Source organism: Chiroxiphia lanceolata, chromosome 4 (genome assembly GCF_009829145.1).
Source record: "Chiroxiphia lanceolata isolate bChiLan1 chromosome 4, bChiLan1.pri, whole genome shotgun sequence".
NCBI classification, from domain to species: Eukaryota; Metazoa; Chordata; class Aves; order Passeriformes; family Pipridae; genus Chiroxiphia; species Chiroxiphia lanceolata.
The window spans coordinates 40,394,556-40,417,715 of record NC_045640.1 but is presented as its reverse complement, the minus strand read 5'-3'; the positions used below and the strand labels follow the sequence as shown (position 1 = coordinate 40,417,715).

Genomic DNA, 23,160 nt, shown 5'->3' with positions numbered 1-23,160 from the left:
AGGAGTTCTGTGGCAGAAACCACAGTTAATTATCATTATTCCACAATCTTCTAAGTGCACTCTGACATGTTCCTAATTTTCCACTCCCAGTAAAATGAAAGGGAGAAAAAAGGTTAAGGACAAAGTTTTCAGACTTAAACTCTATTTCCTTCCTCCAGAGTTTTGATTCATTTCTGATGGGTAAAATAAGAACCAGCTAGATATTGTGTTTGCACTTATTGAAACTTCAGCCATGCTTTGTGTATCCCATGAGTAGTTTAGTTCCTGTAATTTAAAATGCAAGTCTGACTGACTCCTTTGTCTACAAAGTTTTCATTTTTTGACAATGGAGGGAGAAAAATATTTAAATTATCTGAAAGTTTTAACTAAAATATTAATAATTAGGTCAAATGCCTATGTTATAACCCCAGGTAGACTCCTTGGAGGGAATTACTCATATTTACCTGCTTTGATAAGCCACACAATTCCTGAAGATACCTAAAGATCATCAATGTCTTTACTTCTCCATTTCAAAAGATGACGATTTCTCACCTCCTAAAGAAGGACTTCTCATTGAGAAGTGTGTTGGGTCTAAAGATATGAGAACAATCCCAGCACCACAACTTCTAGTAATAGTAGGGAGAACAACAAGGCAGAACACCTAAACACTCAGTTGATATTGTCAGCTAGCATGGAATCCAGATAAATGTTTAATTACAGTTAACAGTGATAATGGTTATTTTTTGCCTAAATTGTACAGTGATCAGCATTCAAAATTTGCATCTATACATACAGACTCTCCTCAGCCACAGATGGTTTGAATCCACACTGCTGTGGACATGTAACAAGACATCCCTATCTTATTATGTAACATACATACTAAGAATAAACACCTTTTAATTTCAACAAGAAAATTCATCATTGTGCAGCTAACAATCTGAAATTCATAAATAAAAATCAGAGCATTAACAAGAGCCTACCTCAGCAATCTGATGGGGATGTTCTGAAAAAGAAGAATCTCATATTTTTGTTTCTTTTCCCAGGGACTGTATCTGCCATTTAAGATTCACTACATAGCATAAAAACCAGAATGGATAGCTACAGTTCGATGTTCACAAAAGGAATCTTCCTGAATACTTGTTCCACGTGGCCACATGAATCTACAACTTCAGTAAGAAGGCTAGACAGTAGGTTTTTCTGTAGGTGGCCAAGGAAGTAATCAGAAGTTTAGATTCAAATCCCTGAACATCATGGGCTGTCTAGTCTGGTTTCTGACTGGTGAGTAAGTGCTGCAATAATTAAGGTGTCTGTATGTATGGAGCTTGCTTCTACCCAAGAAATGCCTGCTCTCACAAGTGCTCAGAAATCTCCATACCAATGAATCAGGGACAATTGTGTAAAGTTTCTTATCAGGTTTCTGTTCAGATGCACCACTTTTTCCTAGTGTTTATATTACTAAGCTCTGGTACATTAGCACTGAGTGTCCAGCTGCCCTGTAATGGTTGCAGTTATGTGGACAAAAGTTCTGATAAGCCAAGAAACATCTAACACCGACTTCTAACCACCTGACATATAAAATAAAGTACTGTACTTTTCCTCACCACTCCAATTAAGTTTTTTTAAAAAGGACATAAAAATGCATTTATACTGATTCATAACATGGTACCTGCTATTCTGGGTACTGACAATGTAAGTCAAAATAAATGCTCAAAAACCAAAACTAAATCTGTTGGTCTTTATTCTTCCTCTGGAACAAACCCACTAAAGCTGATCTCTTTTTTTCACAGTTTCAAAGTACTTCACTCATTCTTTCTCCACTCCCTTTAAAACAATCATCTTCACTGAGTCACACTTTTTCTAGCCACTTGTGAAGTGACTAAATGATAAGAAATTCTCCCCCCACAAATATCTGTGATCCCTGCTTCAAAAACATTCCCATTATTTTGTGTTTTCTCTTTTGGGTATTCCTTGAAAGTTTACAAGAGCATAGGTTACCCATAGCTCAGAAAGAAATGTAAATGAGAAACTCCACACAGTCTATGTCAAGTGCCCTCCTTATCATTATCTGTGAAAATTCAGAAAAGATCCTGTTCATTTAAATTGCCAAAGAACACAGTTATTTTGGGCTCAGACTGGTGAGCCCAAAGTAGTCTTAAGACTACTTGAACATTCACAATATCACTAGCAAACAGTTAAGCACTATATTATCCTTTCCTAAATACACAAAATCATAATTTAGAGACATGCTGGCTGTGTCAGAACTGACTTCTGGATTCTCTAACTGGGCAACAAGGGGAAAGAAACATATGCAAACCTGAAACAGCAGAAATGCATCTTCCTGAAAATTCTCTCACCTATTATTTCACACACCAAGATGATTATTCTTGCAAACAACATGCTATAGGATACAGCACTGGTAAGGCTGCACCTCGAATATTGTGTTCAGCTGTGGACCCCGTCACTATAGGAAGGACACTGAGGTGCTGGAGTGAGTCCACAGAACGGCAACAAAGTTGGTGAAGTCTTGAAGCACTTATGAGAAGCAGATGAGGGAGCTGGTGGTCTTTAGCATGGAGGAGGCTCAGAGGGGACTTCATGACTCCCTTCAACTACCTGAGAGGAGGTTGTAGCAAGGGGAGTGGTTGGTCTTTTCTCCCAGCTAAAAACTGAGAGGACAAAAAGGAAATGGCCTCAAGTTGCATCAGGGAAGTTTTAGATTGGATATTAGGAAAAAATTCTTCCCTGAAAGGGTTGTCAACCATTGGAACAGGCTGCCCAGGGAAGTGGTTGAGCCACCATCTCTGGAGGTATTTAAAAAATGTGTAGATGTGGCACTCAGGGACACGGTTTAGTGGAGGGCTTGGCAGTGTGCAGTTAATGGTTGTACTTGACGATTTTAGAAGACTTCTCCAATCCTAATGATCGTATAATTCTATTTTTGTCTGTTGGAGAATTTTAATTTCAGTATTTCATTATGTATTTTTATGTTAAAAAGGGTATTTTAATCAGAATTTCATTTTACTGTAATCATCTTCAGCTTTTAAATTTTTTTAAGCAATTAAACCAGAATCCAGTAGACAATTCATGTCAGTATCTAAAAAATCAGAAATATAAATATATCTGTATTTTGAAGAAGCCTAGAATAATGAAAATTATCAAGAAATGCACTTGTAATAAAATTGAATTATAAAATACATTTTGTAAAAAATACACAAAATTTGAAATCATATATTGCACACAATATATAGAGTACATTAATTTTTTAAGTCAGTTATGCATCTTAACTCAGACAAACCATCTATGAAAGCTTCTTTGAGCTTACTATATTGAAATTAAAGGCAAACCTCAAATGCTTCAGTTTTGAAGTATTTAAAGATACTTAACTGTTACAAGCTAACAACCACGAATATACCAAACCTGCAAAAGTTCCAAGCGGATTTAAGTAGCCATTAGGGAAAAAAAAAAGAAAAAGAAAACTCAAACCATAAGAATTTATCTTCTATAAAAATACAAATGTAAAGAATGTGAAGACCTACTCCATTAAGAATTGACTTCGTAATGTTTATTCCAGGGTTTCTCTTGGATCATTAGATTCATGTTTATGTGACACACTTCTGGTCTCCAGATGGAGAGAACCCATAGAGAACCCTGTAGTCTGGAAATACAGACGGGACTACGGGTGTTCTTCAGTCATTAGCTTGTAATAAATCTACAATTTCAGTCACTTCTGAGTATTCACCTGTGTCCCAACTCATAGCTACCAAGATCTGTAACTGCAGAAAAGAAGTTACATTAAAAAAAGTTGACATTGCAAAGTGAATTTTAAATGGAATAGGTCTTTACATTCTTTACATTTATAATTCTACAGAAGATAAACAGGTTTTTAAATATGAGCAATTTAAATAAAAATTAGTCAAAAAGCAACTTTCAACATTTAAAATATCATTCTTCTATTCAGGAAAAACTATGTATAGCCTTTTTTCTTTTCTTCTTTACAGTCTCTGTTGTTTGGGGGTTTTTTAAGGGATTTATTAAGCTATTTCGTTTTCCCTCACCACTAAACAGTAATATGTGATATCAAATTTCATATTCTTAATAACTACCTCCATTAGATTTTTACAAGCCTTCTACTTAATCTCTGTGGCAAACTAAGAAACTTCATCAGGTCATAGCTCTGATGCTGTACCTCTAGCCAGTCACTGTCACCCTGTGCCACATTTCCACTTTTCTGACATAATTATTTGTGTGTCTGAATGGCTACCAGAATCCAGGATTTGGCCATGTTAAAAACAAAGAAAAAATAAACTTTTTACTTTATCTTATAACAATTCAAGATTTGGTGATTCTACAGATGTAACAGTAGGGCATAAAGCAAACATGTCAGGAGAGCTGGAGCAAGGGCTTAGACTGCTACTGAAGGCAAGTAAAATCTCGTATTATGTGCTGGGTTCGGCCTCAATAAAAATCCTTTCTTATAGCCTCTTTTCAAAATAGCTATCCAATTTAGAATCCATTTGATGATTCTATAGAAATAAATACTGAAACAATTTGAGAGCCCTAACTAGAGAAGCAGATGTGTACTACCCACTTAATCTGAGTTAGGAGCCAAGTCTGTGAATCGTACAGGACAAGGCTCTTTCATGGAAGGTGTTACCACAGTAGATAGATCTATAAAAGAGAAATAATAAAAGAATCACTGAAGCACAGCATAAGATAATTAAAAAAAAGCACCATTAAAGGGTTCCTCAGACATCTATAGAAAAATCTTTTTAGGCAAGGGCTATCTGAAAGGATCATAAAGCAGTGGTAATCTGTTTAACACAGGATTTAGCATATTTCATTAGTGAGCAGGATTTCTAAATACACCTAAATGCCTCAAACTGGAAACTAGATTAAATATAGTTTATTCTCAACAGTAAATAAGCATGAAATATTTTAACAGCTTTTCAGTTCTGTTCTTTCTAAAATTCATGGAGTCCTCCTACAAAGACACTATTTCTTTATCTCAGCCAACATTTTAAAGTGCCTTGTGATATGTGATACATACTAATTGCAAAGTACTGCAATTTATCTTGAAAGCGATGGATATATACTTCTAGTTTAAAAACATCAATAGTTCTGCTACATAAACTAGATCATGGGTGCACATATCAAATGCAGCAAAGTTAAATCTATACAACTGTTTTCACAGTCTTCAACTAATGGATCTTCATTAAACTCTCTTGTAACCTCCCGGGGCTTGGAAGTGAGTGAATCAAATTATTTTACTGAATATGACTCTAAATGGTTTCAGTTCACAGTACAGAAATGTATTCACAAATTACAAAGATGTGTTTGCATACAATTGAATATCCTTAGTTATCAAAATTATTACAGAACTAGGTAGATGAAACATACAGAGCTAAAAGGTAAAGATTAAAGTAATACAAGCGAAATTGCTTCAAAATCTATTTCTGTTGTACAATGGTATCTACAGTTTTTCTTCTGTAAACAGGCATCTAATATAACCTGATACTATGAAAGCCAAAAATAATTCTGTGGAATGGTCTACAAGAAATGCCATAAATACATCTACAAACCCTTTATACCTTCAGGCTGTTCATCCTCCACGGAAATGTCATTTTGTATTTTTTCAATTACATGAATATACTCCACTGTTCCTCTACAGTACTGAGCAAAGGAAGACATCTCCACTTTCAAAAATTACACTAGTGTCTTTGTGTATGTAATTCTATTCAATAGCTACACCCTCCAAGCTCTGCTACCATCTGTAGCCTAAAAATAAAATGTACCAGAAGCATCCCATATATTTTCATCTGATGTAGAAGTGGTATATGAAGAAAATGTGTTAGAAAACACTGTGTATATAGGGGAGTTAATTTAAGTAAGTATTGATAAAACATAAATTAAAGCTACTAGAATAGTCAGCTTGGAATAGTCTAAAACACAAAACATCCTACTTGCTTATTTCTAAAACCATTGGAAGAGCAAAACCCGCCTTTCAGCAGTAACTATAATAGAACATTCAGATTTATTCCAACAATAATATCTGCTCCACGTAATTATTTATTAAGAAGTTACCTTGAGACATTTATAGAAATATATAAACATTTAAGGGTGTATATATATATACACACATATATATACATACATATATATATGTATATATATATATATATATATATATACAGTCAAAACATTTATTTAAATATTTTTTCTATCATATGGATATAAACAGACAAGAGTTCAATGAGAATAAGTATACGTTGGACAAATGTCAAATGTTGCTTTAAGGAACGGTGTTGGTAGATGGCAATGCAAATCATAGTATTTTTCCATCTTTTAAAATAGATTTTGCATACCAGGAGTAAATAACATTATACATTTTCATGGTAAGGGCTAACCTCCTAGAATGCTTGGACATATATTTCCATATAGCCACTCTTATTAATACAAACGGAATTACACATATCTGTCTACGTAAGCAATTCTGACACACTTCCCCATATTAACATAAAGCCTTTAAAAATACGCTGAAGTATAGAAGAGCGAATTGAAACACTGTCCATAGAATCATACAATGGTTTCGGTTGGAAGGGACCTTAAATATCATTTAGTTCTAATTCCCTTGCCATGGGCAGGGAACCCTCCACTAGACCATGTTACTCAGAGCCCCACCAAGCCTACTCTTGAATACTTCTGGGGATGGGGAGTTTATAATCTCTCTGGGCAACCTCTTCCAGTGCCTCACACTCCTTACAGTAAAGATTTCTTCCTAATACCTAATATAAATACCCATTCTCCTTCTGCTTAAGGCCATTCCCCCTTGTCCTATCACCACATGTTCTTGTAAAAAGTCCCTCCTCTCCAGCTTTCTTGTAGGTCCCTTTAGGCACTGGAAGGCTTAAAACTACATTTTATTATTATATGCACAACTACCAGTTCCTGGAACCACAGTCTTTTCAAATACTACAACAAAATATTAGCATAATGTTTGGGTTCTGATTAAAGATTAAAAAAATATATAAAAATACATTATCCATTATAGTAAATCAGTGCAGAATCTTAGAAAAAGTTTTAAGAGAAAAAGAAATCTTAGAAAAATAATAAATACGTGTAGACCTCAAAGATACACCTATGTGGCATGCAATGGTTCCTCAAAAATACTACCTGCAAATTCTTATGAGCGTTGGCTAAAAATTATTTAAAAAAGGTTCCCATTTCAAGCAGAATATGGATAAACGAAGTAATAAACATAAATAATGAGAACCCATTTGTCTGACTACTAATGATATCAACAAGGAGTTATTTGTGTACCAGGTACTTACACTACAGCCTAAACCACAAGACTGAGTATTTTCTAAATTACAACTAAAAATTTGAAAATGCAGACATGACACCTCTATTATGTGTAGTCAGCTGGAGTCTGAAGACTTCATATGTTGTTCATATACTGATTTTAAAACTTTCAGATATATATTTGTCATTTCGTTACCTAATGTTGCTATAGTTCAAATTAGCAAAGGAAAAAAAGTATTTCTGTAAAGCACTAGTAATTCCTATAATCCGCTGCTTTCATAGTTAACAGGAAAAAATATCCTGCCTAGTAGAACCGGAGCTCAGATCTTTTCATGGCAAAAAGACTCCTTACTTATCCCATACTTTTGCAGCTTTATAGGTAAGATTCTGAAAAACCAAATATCGACAAAAAACCAGAAAGAAATAAAACACTGATAAATCAGGGATATTTTTTATTTCTGTCCTCAAAGTATATACCTGCTTGTATCTTCAGCAGTATTATTACAAACTTGAACAAAACAGACATGGGACAATGTCAGTCTCTTATTGTAACCTTATCTCTACATTTTAAAAGTTTATCTTTCACTTATGAGTTTCATGTTTTAATTTGGGAGAATGTTTTTTATGGAATGCTCTCACTTGAGAGAGTAGCTGCTGCACTAACTAGAATGGCAGTAACAAAAGACTGAAAGGTAAACCTTCATAAAGATTCTCTAACACAGACTGCTTGGCTTGCAATGAGCCCCAACAGATCACAGGACTCCACAGTCAGCCATTTGTGACGTCCTTATTTATTCTTTTGAATAGTTCACTTTGGTAAAAGAAAAAAATACATATTAAAAACCTGTATGTCTATGTGTATGGTTATTGAGGTGAAAAAGCTAATTAACAGTTAAACACTATTTGTTTTGAACTTAGTAGTGAAGTAGTACACAACTGGAGTGGAATGGTGCTGCAGCAGTGCTTATGGTACAGCTTTGGATCAACATTTACAGGCACCATCAAAATGTACACCTATAACTTAGTTTGTATAGTCGACACTTTCTCCTATCTCATTAATTATATGAGGAAAAAAAATGTGTTGAGATTGTCACTGCTCTATGTCCTTTACAAAGAGAAAGAACCATAGAAGATTTGATTTCTTCAGTAAATCATGAACATTACATTCACTCCTACGGAAGGAACTGACATTTGCAAGGCTGAGATGTTTTAAAGTATGAATGGGTCTTCCCACAAAATGTTACACTTGATCAACTTTTCCCATTGGATGAGAGAGACCTGAATATCTGAACAAGTACACGGGACTTCCATAGTTAGTTATATTTTATTCTCATGAATATTTTCTATGTTTCAAAAAAAAAAAAAAATATTTCCTCTTATACCCAAAAGTAAGAGGAAGACAACTCTGCCAACATGGAAAACAAGATAATGACTATGAAACCTTCTTTTGTATTTTAGGATATCTTCCAGATCTAGTCAGTAATGTTATTTACAGAGTTTCAAATAAATAACAACTGAATGCAAACCTATGACTGAAAAAGAATATCTAATGACAATCAGAGCCTAGAAAACATGAAATTCTCAAGAAATAGTAAATTTTTTGACATACGGTTCAATTCTATATTACGGTTAAATTCAATACAAAGACTGTAGTAGTTCTTGCAGAAAAAATGAAAACCAGTGCACTGGCAGGTAAAAAAAAACCCTAATAGTCTTTAAATGACAGACTGACAAATTAAGGTATTGGGAACATTTTTTGATAATAAAACCTCTGTATACTTTTTATTATTAAAAACTGTTACAAACTAGCATTATTTGGTTTTCAGTTATAAAATTGCACAGTAAATTGTAGATAAAACTACTCAGCAAATGCATTTCACTCTTCAATGTAAACTTTCATTTAACAAGAAAATAAAAATAGAAAGTTGAACTCTGTAGATGTGATTTTAAAATATTCACTGTCCAATACACAATGCATTTTGCAAACAAGGTAGAAGAACTTTAAAATGTTTTCTTAGTTAGATTGTTTGTAAATTCAGAAAAGTACTCAACAAACATTAGTATTAGGATGCCCAAAAAACTCAGAGTAATAGAACACACCAGTGTGTGTAAAAGTGCAAATCTGGGGGAAAAGGCATTTCAGTATAACTTCTGAAAAAACTCACAGCCAATTGAAACAAAAAACAACAAAGTAAAAAACTAACAAAAAAACCCCAAACAAACAAAAATCCACCACAACAACAAAAAACACCATTCAAAAAACACCAAAATCAAAAGACCCCAAAAACATATCAAGAAAAAAAAAGCATGAGCAAAACTTCAAAACTCACGCAATATTCAATTCAATGTTTTCAGATGAAAAATTTTGTCACTTCTAAGTTGTCATACTAAAAACATACTTGCAGACTATGCCCCTCTATCAAAAACCGGAGAATAAAGGGAAAAGACAAAAGGTACTTCCTATTAAAGTAACAAAGTCACACAACTTGGTGGAAACCTCTAAGAAATACGGTTGTAATAAAATAAAATTCATTGTAAATCTCCCTTATAAGTCAGTATCCATTTCGGTAAGTTCTTTAAATTGAATAAATACTATTTTTGCAACATATTTTTATCTCAGTGTCTTGTTTACAAGTCCCTATGCTATTTCTTCACTGCATTCGTGCCACCGGTACTATCAGAAAAGACCAAGTCCCTGAAGCATTTCTTTCAGCAATTAAAAAGCATCAAGATTCTCAGTTGTTTCAAAATGGCAGCCTTACACTTTGAAACAAAATACATGAAGTGAATTATATTGACAGTAATCATTAAGTTCAAATGCCTGGGGAGGGAATGTGTAATGGGAAAATTTACTGCATTTACTCAAATTATTTTTAGACTAAAACTGTTGTACTATAGCATTCTCAAAGCTCCAGCTATATTTTGCCCCAAGACAGATCACTTGAACATGACAGATTCCCAAAACTAGTTTTCTAGATCTTCTTTTATGTGCCACATATAAAAAGACTTTCGAAATCTTAGTGATTTTTTTAACTGCAAAAGACAACTATTAGATTGCATGCCTGTTTCTTTTCAGATGTCCTAATGAAAAGCATCAGTTCTTTACTTAAATATATAAATAAAACAAAACTTCACAAACCTCACGTTTATGTTTGGGAACTTTAAGCTACTTTAGAGGTTTATAATGCTCCTGTCTCTTTCTCTATATCAATAAAAGTTTGAAAAAATCACAGATATAAAATGATGATTAAGCTGAATTTCTGGTCCTCTTTAAATCAATCACTTGAAGACAGAGAAAATTATACAAACTGATAGAATTCTGTAGGTATTCTAGAACAGGAGCACAATTACTAATACTTGAATAGGATAAAATTTAAGTAACTAGTAGCAGAGTCTTACCTTGATCAAATGGTTTTCCCGGACTCCATGTACGAAAATAATCATCCTGGAGAGGGAGAAACAACTCAAATTTAGTAAAACATAAGGAATCAATGTATACACAAAAAACTCATAGTATCATGAAAGACAGAAGATGTATACCAACCTCTACTTCCTAGAAAAGGCAAGCAGGAAAAAAAAATAAAAAAAAAAAAGGAGAGAAAAAGATTACAGTTATCATAATGGGACAATTTACACAGAATAAAACAGCATAATTCAGAGGTCATTTGCACTCATAAAATAAAAATGCCATTCAAGAATGTTACTCATTAGCATTTAAAATAGAAAATGTATTTCTCATAGTACCTGTATAGGTAATGCTTCTAACACTGCTTTTAAAATGTTAGAGTAGTTTTCCTGTACTTTAACTTCTAAAATATTGAAAAACTTAATTACATTTTCACCATTGAGGTTTCAAAAGTAAAGCTTCAAAGCTGCCATCAATAAATTCAGCTATCTTAAAGAATGATACATGAATTTTTTGAAAAATAAATATTTTATGTAGCTTTCAATTGCATCAGTAAGACCTTTCATTAGGTAAGTCTAATGAGCTGTATTTTCTACAAATCATCTTACAAACATAAAATATCTTCCTAATTATGTCATCAGCTATACTGGGCTACAATTTCAAGAAAGAAAAACTTGAATTAAATAAATTGCAGAAATAAATTACAAATCCATAGCCAAAACAATAAATTGATCTGCATATCTCAGATAATACGTGGCACAGGAAAATGACTGGAATTGTTTATTATTATGTGGTAATCTAACTCTCTGTTCTGTAGAACAAAATATTTAAAAGACTGAACCAAACATTTTAAGACTGCCTAAATTAAGCTTCACAAACTGAAGTGGGTGTACTGTCAAATCCACCAGTTCCATCCACCTTGCTAAAAGACCAGTGTAAAGAAATCTCAATTTAATTGTAACTACTGGGAAAATGTGAGTCTCATGCAGTTGTCAAAGCCACAATCATAACTTAAAAACAATCAAGCATCAAACACATCTTTGCAGATACAAAACACTTGCTGAGTTTTAATAGTTAAAAATTTTTACCTCAAATGAAAAGAAAAAAAACCAACCAAATAAACAAACAAACAAACCCCAAAGAACCCAAACAAACAGTGCTTGCAGCCTAAACCATATTTCACTGATGAGGTTTTATTTAGTGAAAATGTTGTTATGGAAATGTGTGCTTTGAAAGAGAAACAAAGAAATTAGTAGAATCTGGAAGTGCAAAATTAACCATATTTCTGTACCAATACTTCCATACTCTGATGGCACACAGATTAACAATCTATGAATCAGTGTATGTTATTTGCCTTTTTTATTATTTTTTAAGTAATTAAAAAAAAAAAATTTAAAGTAATAAAAAATTTCACAGACCTATCGATTTTTGTTAATCACACAAGAAATAAGTAGAAATTATCATTATGATAGTGTTTTTCCATTATTCCTCCTAATACTAACTACAGAGATGTTATTCCTGCAGTGGTGTTGTGAACACGCTTGAACGAGCTGTAACACAATGCTGTTCCATGAACACCACCATAGTGGTAAAACTTACAATTCCTGAAAAAACATCAAAGTGGTAGATTCTCTTTCAATTTCTACTAAATCAACAATGTTTACTCACAACGAGCCCACACAGAAAATAGTGAAATATTAGAATAACTAGAACATAAAGCTATTACAACAAAAGAGGAGTCATTCTGAGTGAGACAAAAATCCCTTCTAAGGGAAAGCAGCCTGCATTTTGCTTAAGGAAGAATGTACAAGTGTGGGTTGTATAAATTACATGTTCTCAAGTTGGCCTCAAACCAACCAGAAGGTAAATCGATTCTTGTTCATTTCTATCCTGCAGACAACTCCACAGATCTCAAATATAATATCCCTCAGGCATTTCTAGAAGTCTTGCTGACTTACTTCTGTCCACAAAGCAACTTCACACCTTTCTCATTACCATTCTCTGACTCTCTTCCAAGTCTATTTTCTTGATAACTAGAATTGTGCAGAGCATTCAAGATGAAGCAGCATTATGAATCTCTACACAACACAATACTACTAGGCTCTCTATTCTTCTCCCCACTATGTCTACCTCTCTGCTGTCTTTGTAGGTTGGGTGGGAGGGGTGTTTTTGTTCTTTTTAATTGTACTATAGTTTCAATGGGTTATGGTTTGCATGGAATTTTCTATCTTAAATACAAAACATATATACCAACATACCATATATACCTATACCGATTGTTCTAAAGAATTAATTTTTCAAATCATCTGTGACTTAAATAAAATCCATTATTGAATATGTCAAACAAAATTTCTATGTGCCTCTTCAAACAGAACTGTTTAGAATTGACTGTCAGATTAAGTAAGGGTTGTTTAGAATTGATTTTCAGAATAAATAAGGAAATTGCTTCAATAAATCGTAGTTCCACAATTTTACAAATATTCCTAAAGCTGTTTATCCTATCACATGGCTTCCTGTTACATTCAAACCTTTCCTGATCTTTAGTCAGCAAGTTTGATTATAATAATGTTCAATATCCTCTGCAGAATGCAATCGAGATCATAATATAATTTACAAAGCCTCATTTTCATAATTTTAATATAAAACACAGAATGAACAAATACACGGTTCTACCTCAGTGAAGGCTGAGTAGCATCACAGCATCTCTAGGTAAAGTATCCTTTAACAATCTATAAATTGAAAAAACAATGCCTCAGGCTCTCAGGAGAGAGTCTGTCTTCTGAACTTCTTCAGGAGCTTCCTTGCCTTTGTCCCAAACATGTTAAAGGGCAAGTTACAAAAGCATACAGAATAAAGTCACAAATTTGTAACAGTAACCATACTATTTATTCAACACTTTCTAGCTAAAGATATTCATACATTTTAAATAGAAAATTTATTCTTACTACTCTGCTTGAAACTATGTGAAATGTCACTATTTCTTTCAAGTGTGTCTCTGTCTGAAAGACGCAAAGCACTTCTAACAGCCATAGATGATGGATTTCAATGAGTTTAATATCCACGTCTTAAAATTATGCATGTTTAAGCATTACGCTCATTCAGGGTCATAGTGATGAAGTGTTTTTTAAGAACTTAAGTTCATGCTACAATTACTTATGCACTTTGAGACTAATACGTTTTTTTCTTTTTCCTGAAAAGGTCTTACTGTAAAAAAAATAAAATCATCTATGTCATCTGAAAATCTGACAACTCTACAAAAAGAACAAAAAAAGTAGCTACGTGACCAAAAAAAGCAGTTTAATCAGAAAAGATTGAGGGGGAAAAAAAAAAAGGAAAAAAGGTATTTTGTCTGAAAAATTTACTGCTTCTTTTTGGACTTCAATATTCTTCTATATGAATTCTCACATTCTTAAATGTGTTACTACATAAGTTATATAAGTTAAGTATGAGTTACTACATAAGTTTTATAAAATACACAGTCAAGTATGGTAAAACAGAAAAAAGCTCACTAAAAAAAAATTTGTTATGCAGCAGTTTCTATCTTTCAATAGAGATAGAAAAATATGACCCTATCACTTTTCTTTCTTCTGTAAAGCCTTTGTTGCATCATTTCACTAATCTCTCCTCTGCAACATTTTCTGTAGATGCTGCCATATAATGCTTGAATTATTATCCAAGAGATATCTATATTCTAATGAACATAATGATACACGGTAGATATGATGACTGACTCAGAGAACAGCAGGTGTCCAAGAGCAAGGAGGGTAGCTTCCTCACAAATATTTTCAGACTAAGGTTGACCTGAAAAGCTGAATACAGAAAACTCACCCCTTGTTTTGTATTCAGCATTTTAGCTCTAGTATGGCCTATACATTAAAAGCTTATATCTTAAAATCAAAGCTGATTTATAAGAGAGAATCCACTAAAATTGAAGCAGTTTTCTGATTTTGTAATTATATTCCATCCAAGTACAGTTTCACTGCTACAGAACAGGGATATTGTTAACCATATGACTTACAAACTAACAATTTTAGAAAAAGTCTAATAGGCAACAATTCAATATCAAGTACTGCTTCAAGAAACAATATTTCTAACAGTTATCAAAGTAGAAAAGAGACAAGATTTTCTGAACTTTATTCAACTTCAAACTTAAGTCTGCCCATACAAAATTCCACTCACATTTTATACAACTTACATAATACAAAAAATACATTTTACTGCTGGCCTCCCTATTCCTACATAGGGGTTTGGGTTGCTTTTAACAAAGAAGACCGACACACTCCAGTGTGTAGATGGACATAAAATCACATCTGACAATTTCAAAAGCAAAAATCTGTCAGGCTGCACATGCTCCCTAGCAAAACTTAAAACCTACAGTTCAGATTAAGATTTTTTTTTTCCTCTCTGCCATTAGCTATGAGACTATTTTGCTCTTTTTAATTTCAAGGAGTTTTTAATGGGCTTTCTATTCCAATTCTTATATCTGCATCTCAAGTACACACATCTGCTTCTCATCTGATGTGAAAAACTCTTTACCTCTTTTAGGCTAGGTCTTTGCTATTTGGTAGATATGCTATTTTCAGACTCTACTTCAACAAGCCAACTGAATAGGCAAACTATCCCACACTGTAGCTCTCTGCTGCTCACTTCTGCAGCAAATTTGAGCTCACCAAGTATCTCCCCTTCATGTCTTTGCACCTGTACAATAGTAGGGGTTTGACTCATCTGCCCCAAACCTTCCCAGTGACTCTGTAACATACTTCTGTATCCTAAGTCTCACTGAAAGAGCTGTGGTAGGGTTGTCATCCAATACCTCTGTCCCAACCTCTTCCAGTTCTGGAAAAAGAAAGCACCAAAAGCGTGCAGAAATTTTTTTTCAGTTATGTTTTACTCCAGGACCTTCAGTGCAATGTCAGCAACATTGTCATTACCCTACAAAGCTTTAAATTGCTGGTCACATGGAGAACTGTTACAGCAATAAAAGGATCAGACACCAACAAAGCTGATATCATATGGGAAATCTGCCACTCCTAAACGCTGCAGTTTCCTCAAATAAACTGAGGGCCACAGACAGAATGCACAGAATAACTAAGATACTACAACCACATCTAATGAGATTACTACCCCAAAGCATAAACCGTAACTCAGGAAGTGTAAGTTGCACCAGGAAAATACGTGATGCTGATGTAGTGGGAAATTCTTCACCCTGAAATCTGAGCCAGTCTGCAATCTGCATCCAAGATGCAGATGTTATTCAGCAGCATGTGGATACCTACTTGCTTATCAGATGCCTTTTGTCATCTCTGATGACCTGCATAGACATCTGATCTATCATAAGCCATATGAGCACTCTGCTGTAGAAATGTGGAGTGTTGGTTTACTCAGTTAACTGCAGGATAGTGCCCACATGAGAACAAGGGAGATACCACACTCCCCAGCACCACATGCTCCTTAGCACATCTTTTACTTATTGCCCCAGATTCATTCAACAGGCGGCTTGATCTGCTGGACAATATGTACATACCTTATGTGATGACACATAGCTACAGATCTGCAGAAGAAAAAGGAGCATAACTAGTTTCAGGAAGGCAGGGACTGTTTGTCTAGCAAATTTTTTGGCTCAATACTTTCTTCTCAACAGGATGGCCCTCTTCTCACCAGCTGAAATACCTCTTATGCTCCCCATGAAGCCACCTTTGAGAACTGCACAGAGCAGGAACCCTTCTTTAGTGAATCAAGGTTTCAAGAAAACACAACCACATTTATTACACAGACTTAGGAAATTAGAAGAAAAAAAGTCCAGAAGATATTTACAGGCTAGCAAAAAGGTGACTGCTGCCAGATTTACTCCATACCCCCAGATTAAGTCTACCATCAGAAATATAATTAGTTTAGCCAAAACTAATTATATAGTTTTTACATTATGTTATGTAACTCAAAAGGAGTTCAGTGCATAAAGCACCTCAGATACAGACAGAGGCAGTGGTCCTTCACATCAGTACTCCTGGGAATCAAGAATTCAAGATTGCTGACTACCATCTTAACAATCAGTTTAGTAACTCAAAGAACCAATATGAGAAAAATACCAAAATAATGAACCACCACAGAGGTAATATCGGCATTGCTCCTCTGGCAGAGAAAGACCCAAACACCTGCAGGCAAGATTGAGCCTTGCAGCAAAACTCTTTTCCTACTTGTTTGGCACCCAGCCTCCATGAGTGGGGTGCTGGAGTGACACGTGAAAGGACACTAGTTTGTTGTTGAGTGCCAGCCTCTGGGGAGGCTGATGTCAGCTTCCTCTGCTGCTCCAGCCCCTGGGCTGTGCCACCCCCAAGGCCTGTATTCTTGGGGCCAGCAAAGCACAATTAGAATCAATAGCTGCTTCCAGTGACTCTGGCACCAAGCTCCACACATTTAATGTTTATCCCACTCCCTTTCTTTGCCTCACATTTCTAGTACCATTGATGAGGCTGGGCTAGGAGCCACCACTTGTCAGCCTTCTCTCTCCGTTGCATAGCTCTCATTCAGTAAGATTTCTGCAGATGCTGTCTATTTGGTACTAGCACTGTTGCTAACAGTACATTTGAATAGCTCAGTATTAAAATCATCCGCCAAGAAATATCAAATGCTCACTAAAGCGTATATTCAGAAATACTGAGAAAATACTGAAAATATAAGAATTAATATCAAAGCATGAACACTACAAGCTTCTAAATCCCAGTAAAATTTAAAATATTGTTTCTTTAAGAGTGCACCTCTTACTTCTCATTATGAATTAAAGAAATAATGAAACATCTTTTCACTACAAACAGAAATGAAAAGTTTTGGTCATGTTCCTCCTATTATGATGTCAAGATTCAGTTTCTGAGGAGGGCCTTACAGTAGGTTTGTTAGACTATAGGAGCTGTAGACTAACACAGTTTGAGAGAAAAAATGAAAATAGATAACACGTGAGGTAAAAGGCTATCCATGGGACTTTCACATCCCTCTTCAGAAGGGTTGCTGTTCCATTTCCTCAAGTGCCCCTTCACTAATGCACAAGCCTTAGGCAACAAGGGTAAAAATTAAGCCGCGACCTCTGCATATAATGGCACAGTGCAACCAAGAGTGGCAAAACAGCAACAGGCTATACAGAGAGAGAAGATCACAACATGGGGCTGGAGGGAATTGACCTAGGTGTGTTGAAAGAGAGTGACAATATGATTGTGAGGCTATGGTTCGTATCTACAAAAAAAAACCAATGAACTGTATAAGGGCATCTCTGGGAACTGGTATAAACAGTTAACACCTTAAAAAATAAAAGGTAAGAAATAGTCTGCACATCCATCAAGAATTTGCACATACTCAGTGCTTGACCAGCCAGACTGACCAGAGCTCATATAACTTGTCTTTTTTTTCCTCTTCTCCCCTCCACCTTTCTTTGTATAATGCAGATATAAATAATATAATGTAGCTAATAAAAATTGTTGTATTGTGTTCAAGACAGAAGTCCTGAAAGATGTGAAGTACACACGGAGGGTCCAAAGACAGTAACAGTTTAGGTTTTAAGGGTCTACTAAGTGTCTAAGAAAGGTACTTGCAAAGGCTTTGGCCCTTACGTAGTTTTTGGACAACATTTTATACCTGTATCTGACAACAGCAAGAGGGGAAAAAAAAGTGTTACTCATCAACTTTCATTCAAGAAGGTGAAAATGTTTGTCTTTTTAGCATCTCAAGGATAAAAAACTGGAATCGGTTACAAAACACATACCATACTTTTGTTGACTTTTTTTGTTTGTTTGTTTTTCAGTCTGGAGAAAATTCATTAAAAAGATAATCATGAGATTTGCCATATCGTGGCACTCACACAGATAGAATTTTAGTATGTTTCTCCAAGCAGAAGGAAAAAAAAAAGTCTCTTATGCCAAGGTTCAGAACAATGTTCTAGGCTACTTCTCATTGCCATGGAGACAGAGAACACCCTAGTGTGAAAACAGTCCAAAATGGAAGAAATTAAGGAATACAAAATATTATGAGAGAGGAATTACAGCACAATTATCATTACAAAGCAAATAAGAACAGATGTGGCAATAGAAAATGGGATGGAAGGAAAACCACGGGTTTAAAAAATGTTTGCAACTTAATAGAAGGAAGCAGTTAAAATTATTGGTCTCAGCTTAGGAATACTGCACAGACTTTAAGAAAATAATTAGTAGCTATTTTTATATGACGTGTACAGGTTTTTTTTCTGAGGAAAATATCCCTTTTAAGCAAGTTCAGGACTTCTAAAAAATCAATACCTGAACTTAGAAGTTGTGAAGACATAAACTGCACTTCAGAATCTGTAATTAAACCAGTGATAAAGATGTTAATTCAATGTTCTTAGTGAATGCTAATGCTGGATAATTAATGTGTTTTTATTATAGCCAAGTCTATGTAGCTTGTATCAGATGGGGAAAAATACTGTAAATTCAGTAGATCCAGAGAGAGTAAAGACAGCAAAAACAGAAAAATACATATTGCTAAAATAATATGAAAGAAATTTTATACATATAAATCAGTTTCAGAAATTCGTACCACTTCAGAAATTCCATCATTATAAAAATACACCCTAGTAAGGTGTTATTTTTGTTAAAGCTACTCATAATGTAACCAAATTGCTCTTTGATTCAAGACAGGATTCAGGATTTCTCAACAGTTATGTCCTAACCTATCAATAAAAAGCATCAAGGTCAATGTATTTTTATGCCCTCTTGCTTCTAGTGGTCTTATTGCAATCATGGAACTTACAGAGATGGTCAGTGATATAGAAGCTTAAAAATATCACAGGAATCAGCAAACTGCATGAATATAAAATGCCAAGTGAAAGAAAAATAAACTAGAAAAAACAGTCACTACAATTGCCTGAGAAAAACAGTACGGACATTTTTAACATATATTTTCTTTTTACTGCCATTTTATTTCATCATTTTCATACAATCAAACAATTAATAATACAAATATATCTTCTGACATGTTTTACTGATATTGAGCAAGAATAGCATTTTAGGATGTATAAGAGAACACCATTAAATGCACATGGAATTTCCTAAATAAAAATTTAAGAAGGTAGCTCTCTAGTCAACTTAAAAGAAGTGCATGGTGAATCTTAATGAGACAACTCATTTCAACCAGATCATCAGATACCTGACACTAAATATGGTACACTCATGCAGCATAGTTGGATTTTAGTGGCTAAAATACTATCCAATACCACTTATTGAGAAATGTTACCCTACGTATCTTACAGACCATGACTCTGACAAAACTTGTCAAATACCTTCTCCAAGTTTTTGGGGAAATCATTTTGTCTTCTAGCAACTAGTAAAAATTACTTGGTCATTCTAGCAGGAAATGAAGTAAGTGATAGAATTCAAATTTTTAACTTCTGCCACTCTGTTTGCTCAGGTCCCAGTGCTTCCATTACGGGTGACAAATTAAAAATAAGAAAGTACTGTTTGAAATTTTTTTATTTGCAATGTTTTACAACTTTGCATATAACTTAGAAAGCAAAAGCTGGTGTTTCCCCTTTCTGTGTCGCACCTAAGGATATGCAGACTACTGCATATCCTTAGATGCTGGGGTAGAGGTCACACCCTTACTCAAGTGTCAAAATGAGTGAATTCCATTTCAATATCCCAGAATTTGATACATGGATGCAAAAGGGAACTGCGTAGCATTAGTTTCTCTGGAAAAGTACATACTTAAAGTAGACAGTAAGCTTTGTTCAAGTCCTACATGAAGTAAGGCCTTATACTTTAAGGTAAACTGAATTATATCATCACTTATATTCTTTCTTCTTTTAACAGAGCACAGAAACCACAAGACACTAATCTGATGACATAACATGAAATCCATGCTAAGTCATGCATGTGCTGCTTTACTGATGTCCAGAACTGAAAACATTTCTTTCACAGTCTACAAATGCTGCTGTTTCTTAAAGAGAGAAAGGTATGAACACTGAGAGGACCAATTAAATAGTTGTGATAAAAAATGCAGAAGGAAACCCATTTTAATTCCTTTCCCTTGGAATGTTGTTGCTACCTTTGCCCTCTAACGGAAAAGTTCATTAACTTACAATGCAGAGTTTGCAGCTTATGAAGTAACATAGCCTGCCATTAAGTAGTAAGAAATTTACAAATCTAGTAGTAAAGTGTGTAAAATACATTACATGTCTGGATTAAATGCCTTGAGTAGGTTACTACCTCTGCCTTTGGTCAGTCTTTCATAGAAATTGAGGGAGACACGTAAATTTTCCCAACCACTGGGCACTGAAAATATAAAAGAGATGATAATACTACTAGTTAATATTAAACCATTAGATACTTTAAATGAGAAATACTACTAATATATGGATGTGTTCAAAACTTCACCACAAGACTGAGAAAAGATGTTTACCTTTTATACTGTCAACAAGTTTTGTTGTATTTTTCAACATAAGTTATTTAGCTACAAAATCTGTAACTGGGAAGAGATCCTGCTTGTTTCCTTGGCATGTGCTGGAAAAGGCTTAAACCAATTTCCTGTATCTTTTGTGGTTCCCTTGTACAGCCACTCTGTATCACAAAAAAATCTATTGTGTCATCAGTCTGGCACAAACCCACAAGTCAGTAGCAGATAACACATGAAACAATGGGATGGAAAAAGTACTTTCCTTTCATTAATGCAAAATTCGGTTTATGTATATATACGTGTGTGTATATATATAAATATATACACATATATTTCTATAGGCAATAGATCATATACCAAATATTTATCTATATTAAGCATAGGTTTTTAATTAAATACCAGTGATGCATGTATATCTTCCACAATTCAGAACTGATTATACATAGCTCTGTTCATACCGTCTTTTTCAAAATAGGTTATTTACCACTACCTCATAATCCCTAATTTATTCACAGACCAGTATTATTATTATTTTCTACCTCTAATTTTTTGCTCTTTATAGAAGTCCTTTTTTTACTGTATCTGCATGTACACTAATCTACAGCACATAAAAGTTTAACTGTGTATTTTAGAAGTGATATCTTAATTTCCAGTAAAATTACTACAGCCTAGTATCTAACAAGGGAGTAAGAATGATTATAAGATAATCTCTGTACTAAAAATTTAGGTTGTATTTCATATTTGAACAAAATAAGAATCTGAACTGCAACATTTTTCAAGTGATTTACTTTAGCTATTTTACATGATCAAAGGCGCTGCTATTTCTATCTTTAAAAAGTATGAATGAAATTGTAAAAGCTCCATCAAAACTGTTTTGTCAGTATATATTGACAAGGAACAATCTATTTTCCTTAATGGAACCGAACCTGTTTCCTGTTGGTTTAATATATGGATTTAATTATATGAAAAAAAGCATTCCCAGGGACAAGAAACAATGTTCTTCAGTCTACTTCAGTAAATGAAAAATGATACAGCATTCTCCAATGCAAAGGACAAAAGTCACGAGTTAAACATACTGATAAGCACAGAACAGAATTAAAAGGCCTTCTCCTCAGTTCTAATGAATTATTAGAGCCCAGACTGAAGGGAAATCAAAAGAAAAAGTCAATTTTGCTGGAACTGAGTATGTGCAATTGTTAGTCACCTGCATCTTAACCAGTTTACAAGGTTGACAGTTATAGTCCAGAGAGAAACAGGTTCACAGAGGATCATTTAAAAGATGGACTGAAATGTTTTAGTGTTGAAAAATTAAAATTTATTTTACTGTTGCAGCACCCACACCAAGGCCATATACCATATTATTAGATATATATCAAAGATCAGAAGACCTTTGCTCTGTGTGTCCGAAAGTACTGTCTTGAAGACTGTCAACTGGGATATTTTGTCTGCCTTAGCTTGAGTAAGGAAAGTTGACAAACAAAAGAAAATATGCAGCAGTTGAAGAAAGAAATTACAAAAAAATTAATACTTGGCAGTAATTGAACTCTTAAAAAGTAAGAGAGCTTTGCAGGTTTGCTGTTTAAAGTCTCAAAAATGTCTTTATGTATTTGTGTTTATAGAGAAAAACTAATCGTTCCTTTTAAGGACTGTCTTTCACTAGAAATGTGTAAGACTTATCTCGGGATGTAAGATCTTGTATTCTGAGTACAAAGTAGAAAAACTTTGTGACACCTTTATTCTTCCAAATTTGAGACACTCTTACAGAATCATAGAATCATTAAGGCTGGAAAAGACCTCGAAGACTACAGAGTCCAACCTTCGACCTAGAACACAGCACTGAGTGCCACATCCAGTCGTTTCTTGAACACTTCCAGGGATGGTAACTCCACCATACTTCCCTGGTCAGCCCATTCCAATGCTTAACCACTCTTTCAGTGAAGAAATTCTTCCTTATGTCAAATCTAAACCTGCCTTGGCACAGCTTGTGGTCATTTCTTCTTGTATTGCCACTAGTTAGCCAGGAGAAGAGACCAATCCCCAGCTTTCCACAACCTCTTTTATGGTAG

General features: G+C 34.4%; 1 protein-coding gene across 1 annotated transcript in view; it reads right to left on the bottom strand.

Annotated features, from left to right (window-relative positions):
* Positions 1–23,160, bottom strand: part of SPOCK3 (SPARC (osteonectin), cwcv and kazal like domains proteoglycan 3) — a 170,320-nt gene that overhangs the window by 92,445 nt on the left and 54,715 nt on the right. Inside the window, 2 exon segments of the mRNA XM_032686576.1 lie at positions 10,678–10,723; positions 10,823–10,831. Of these exon segments, the coding sequence (XP_032542467.1) occupies positions 10,678–10,723; positions 10,823–10,831 (55 nt within the window).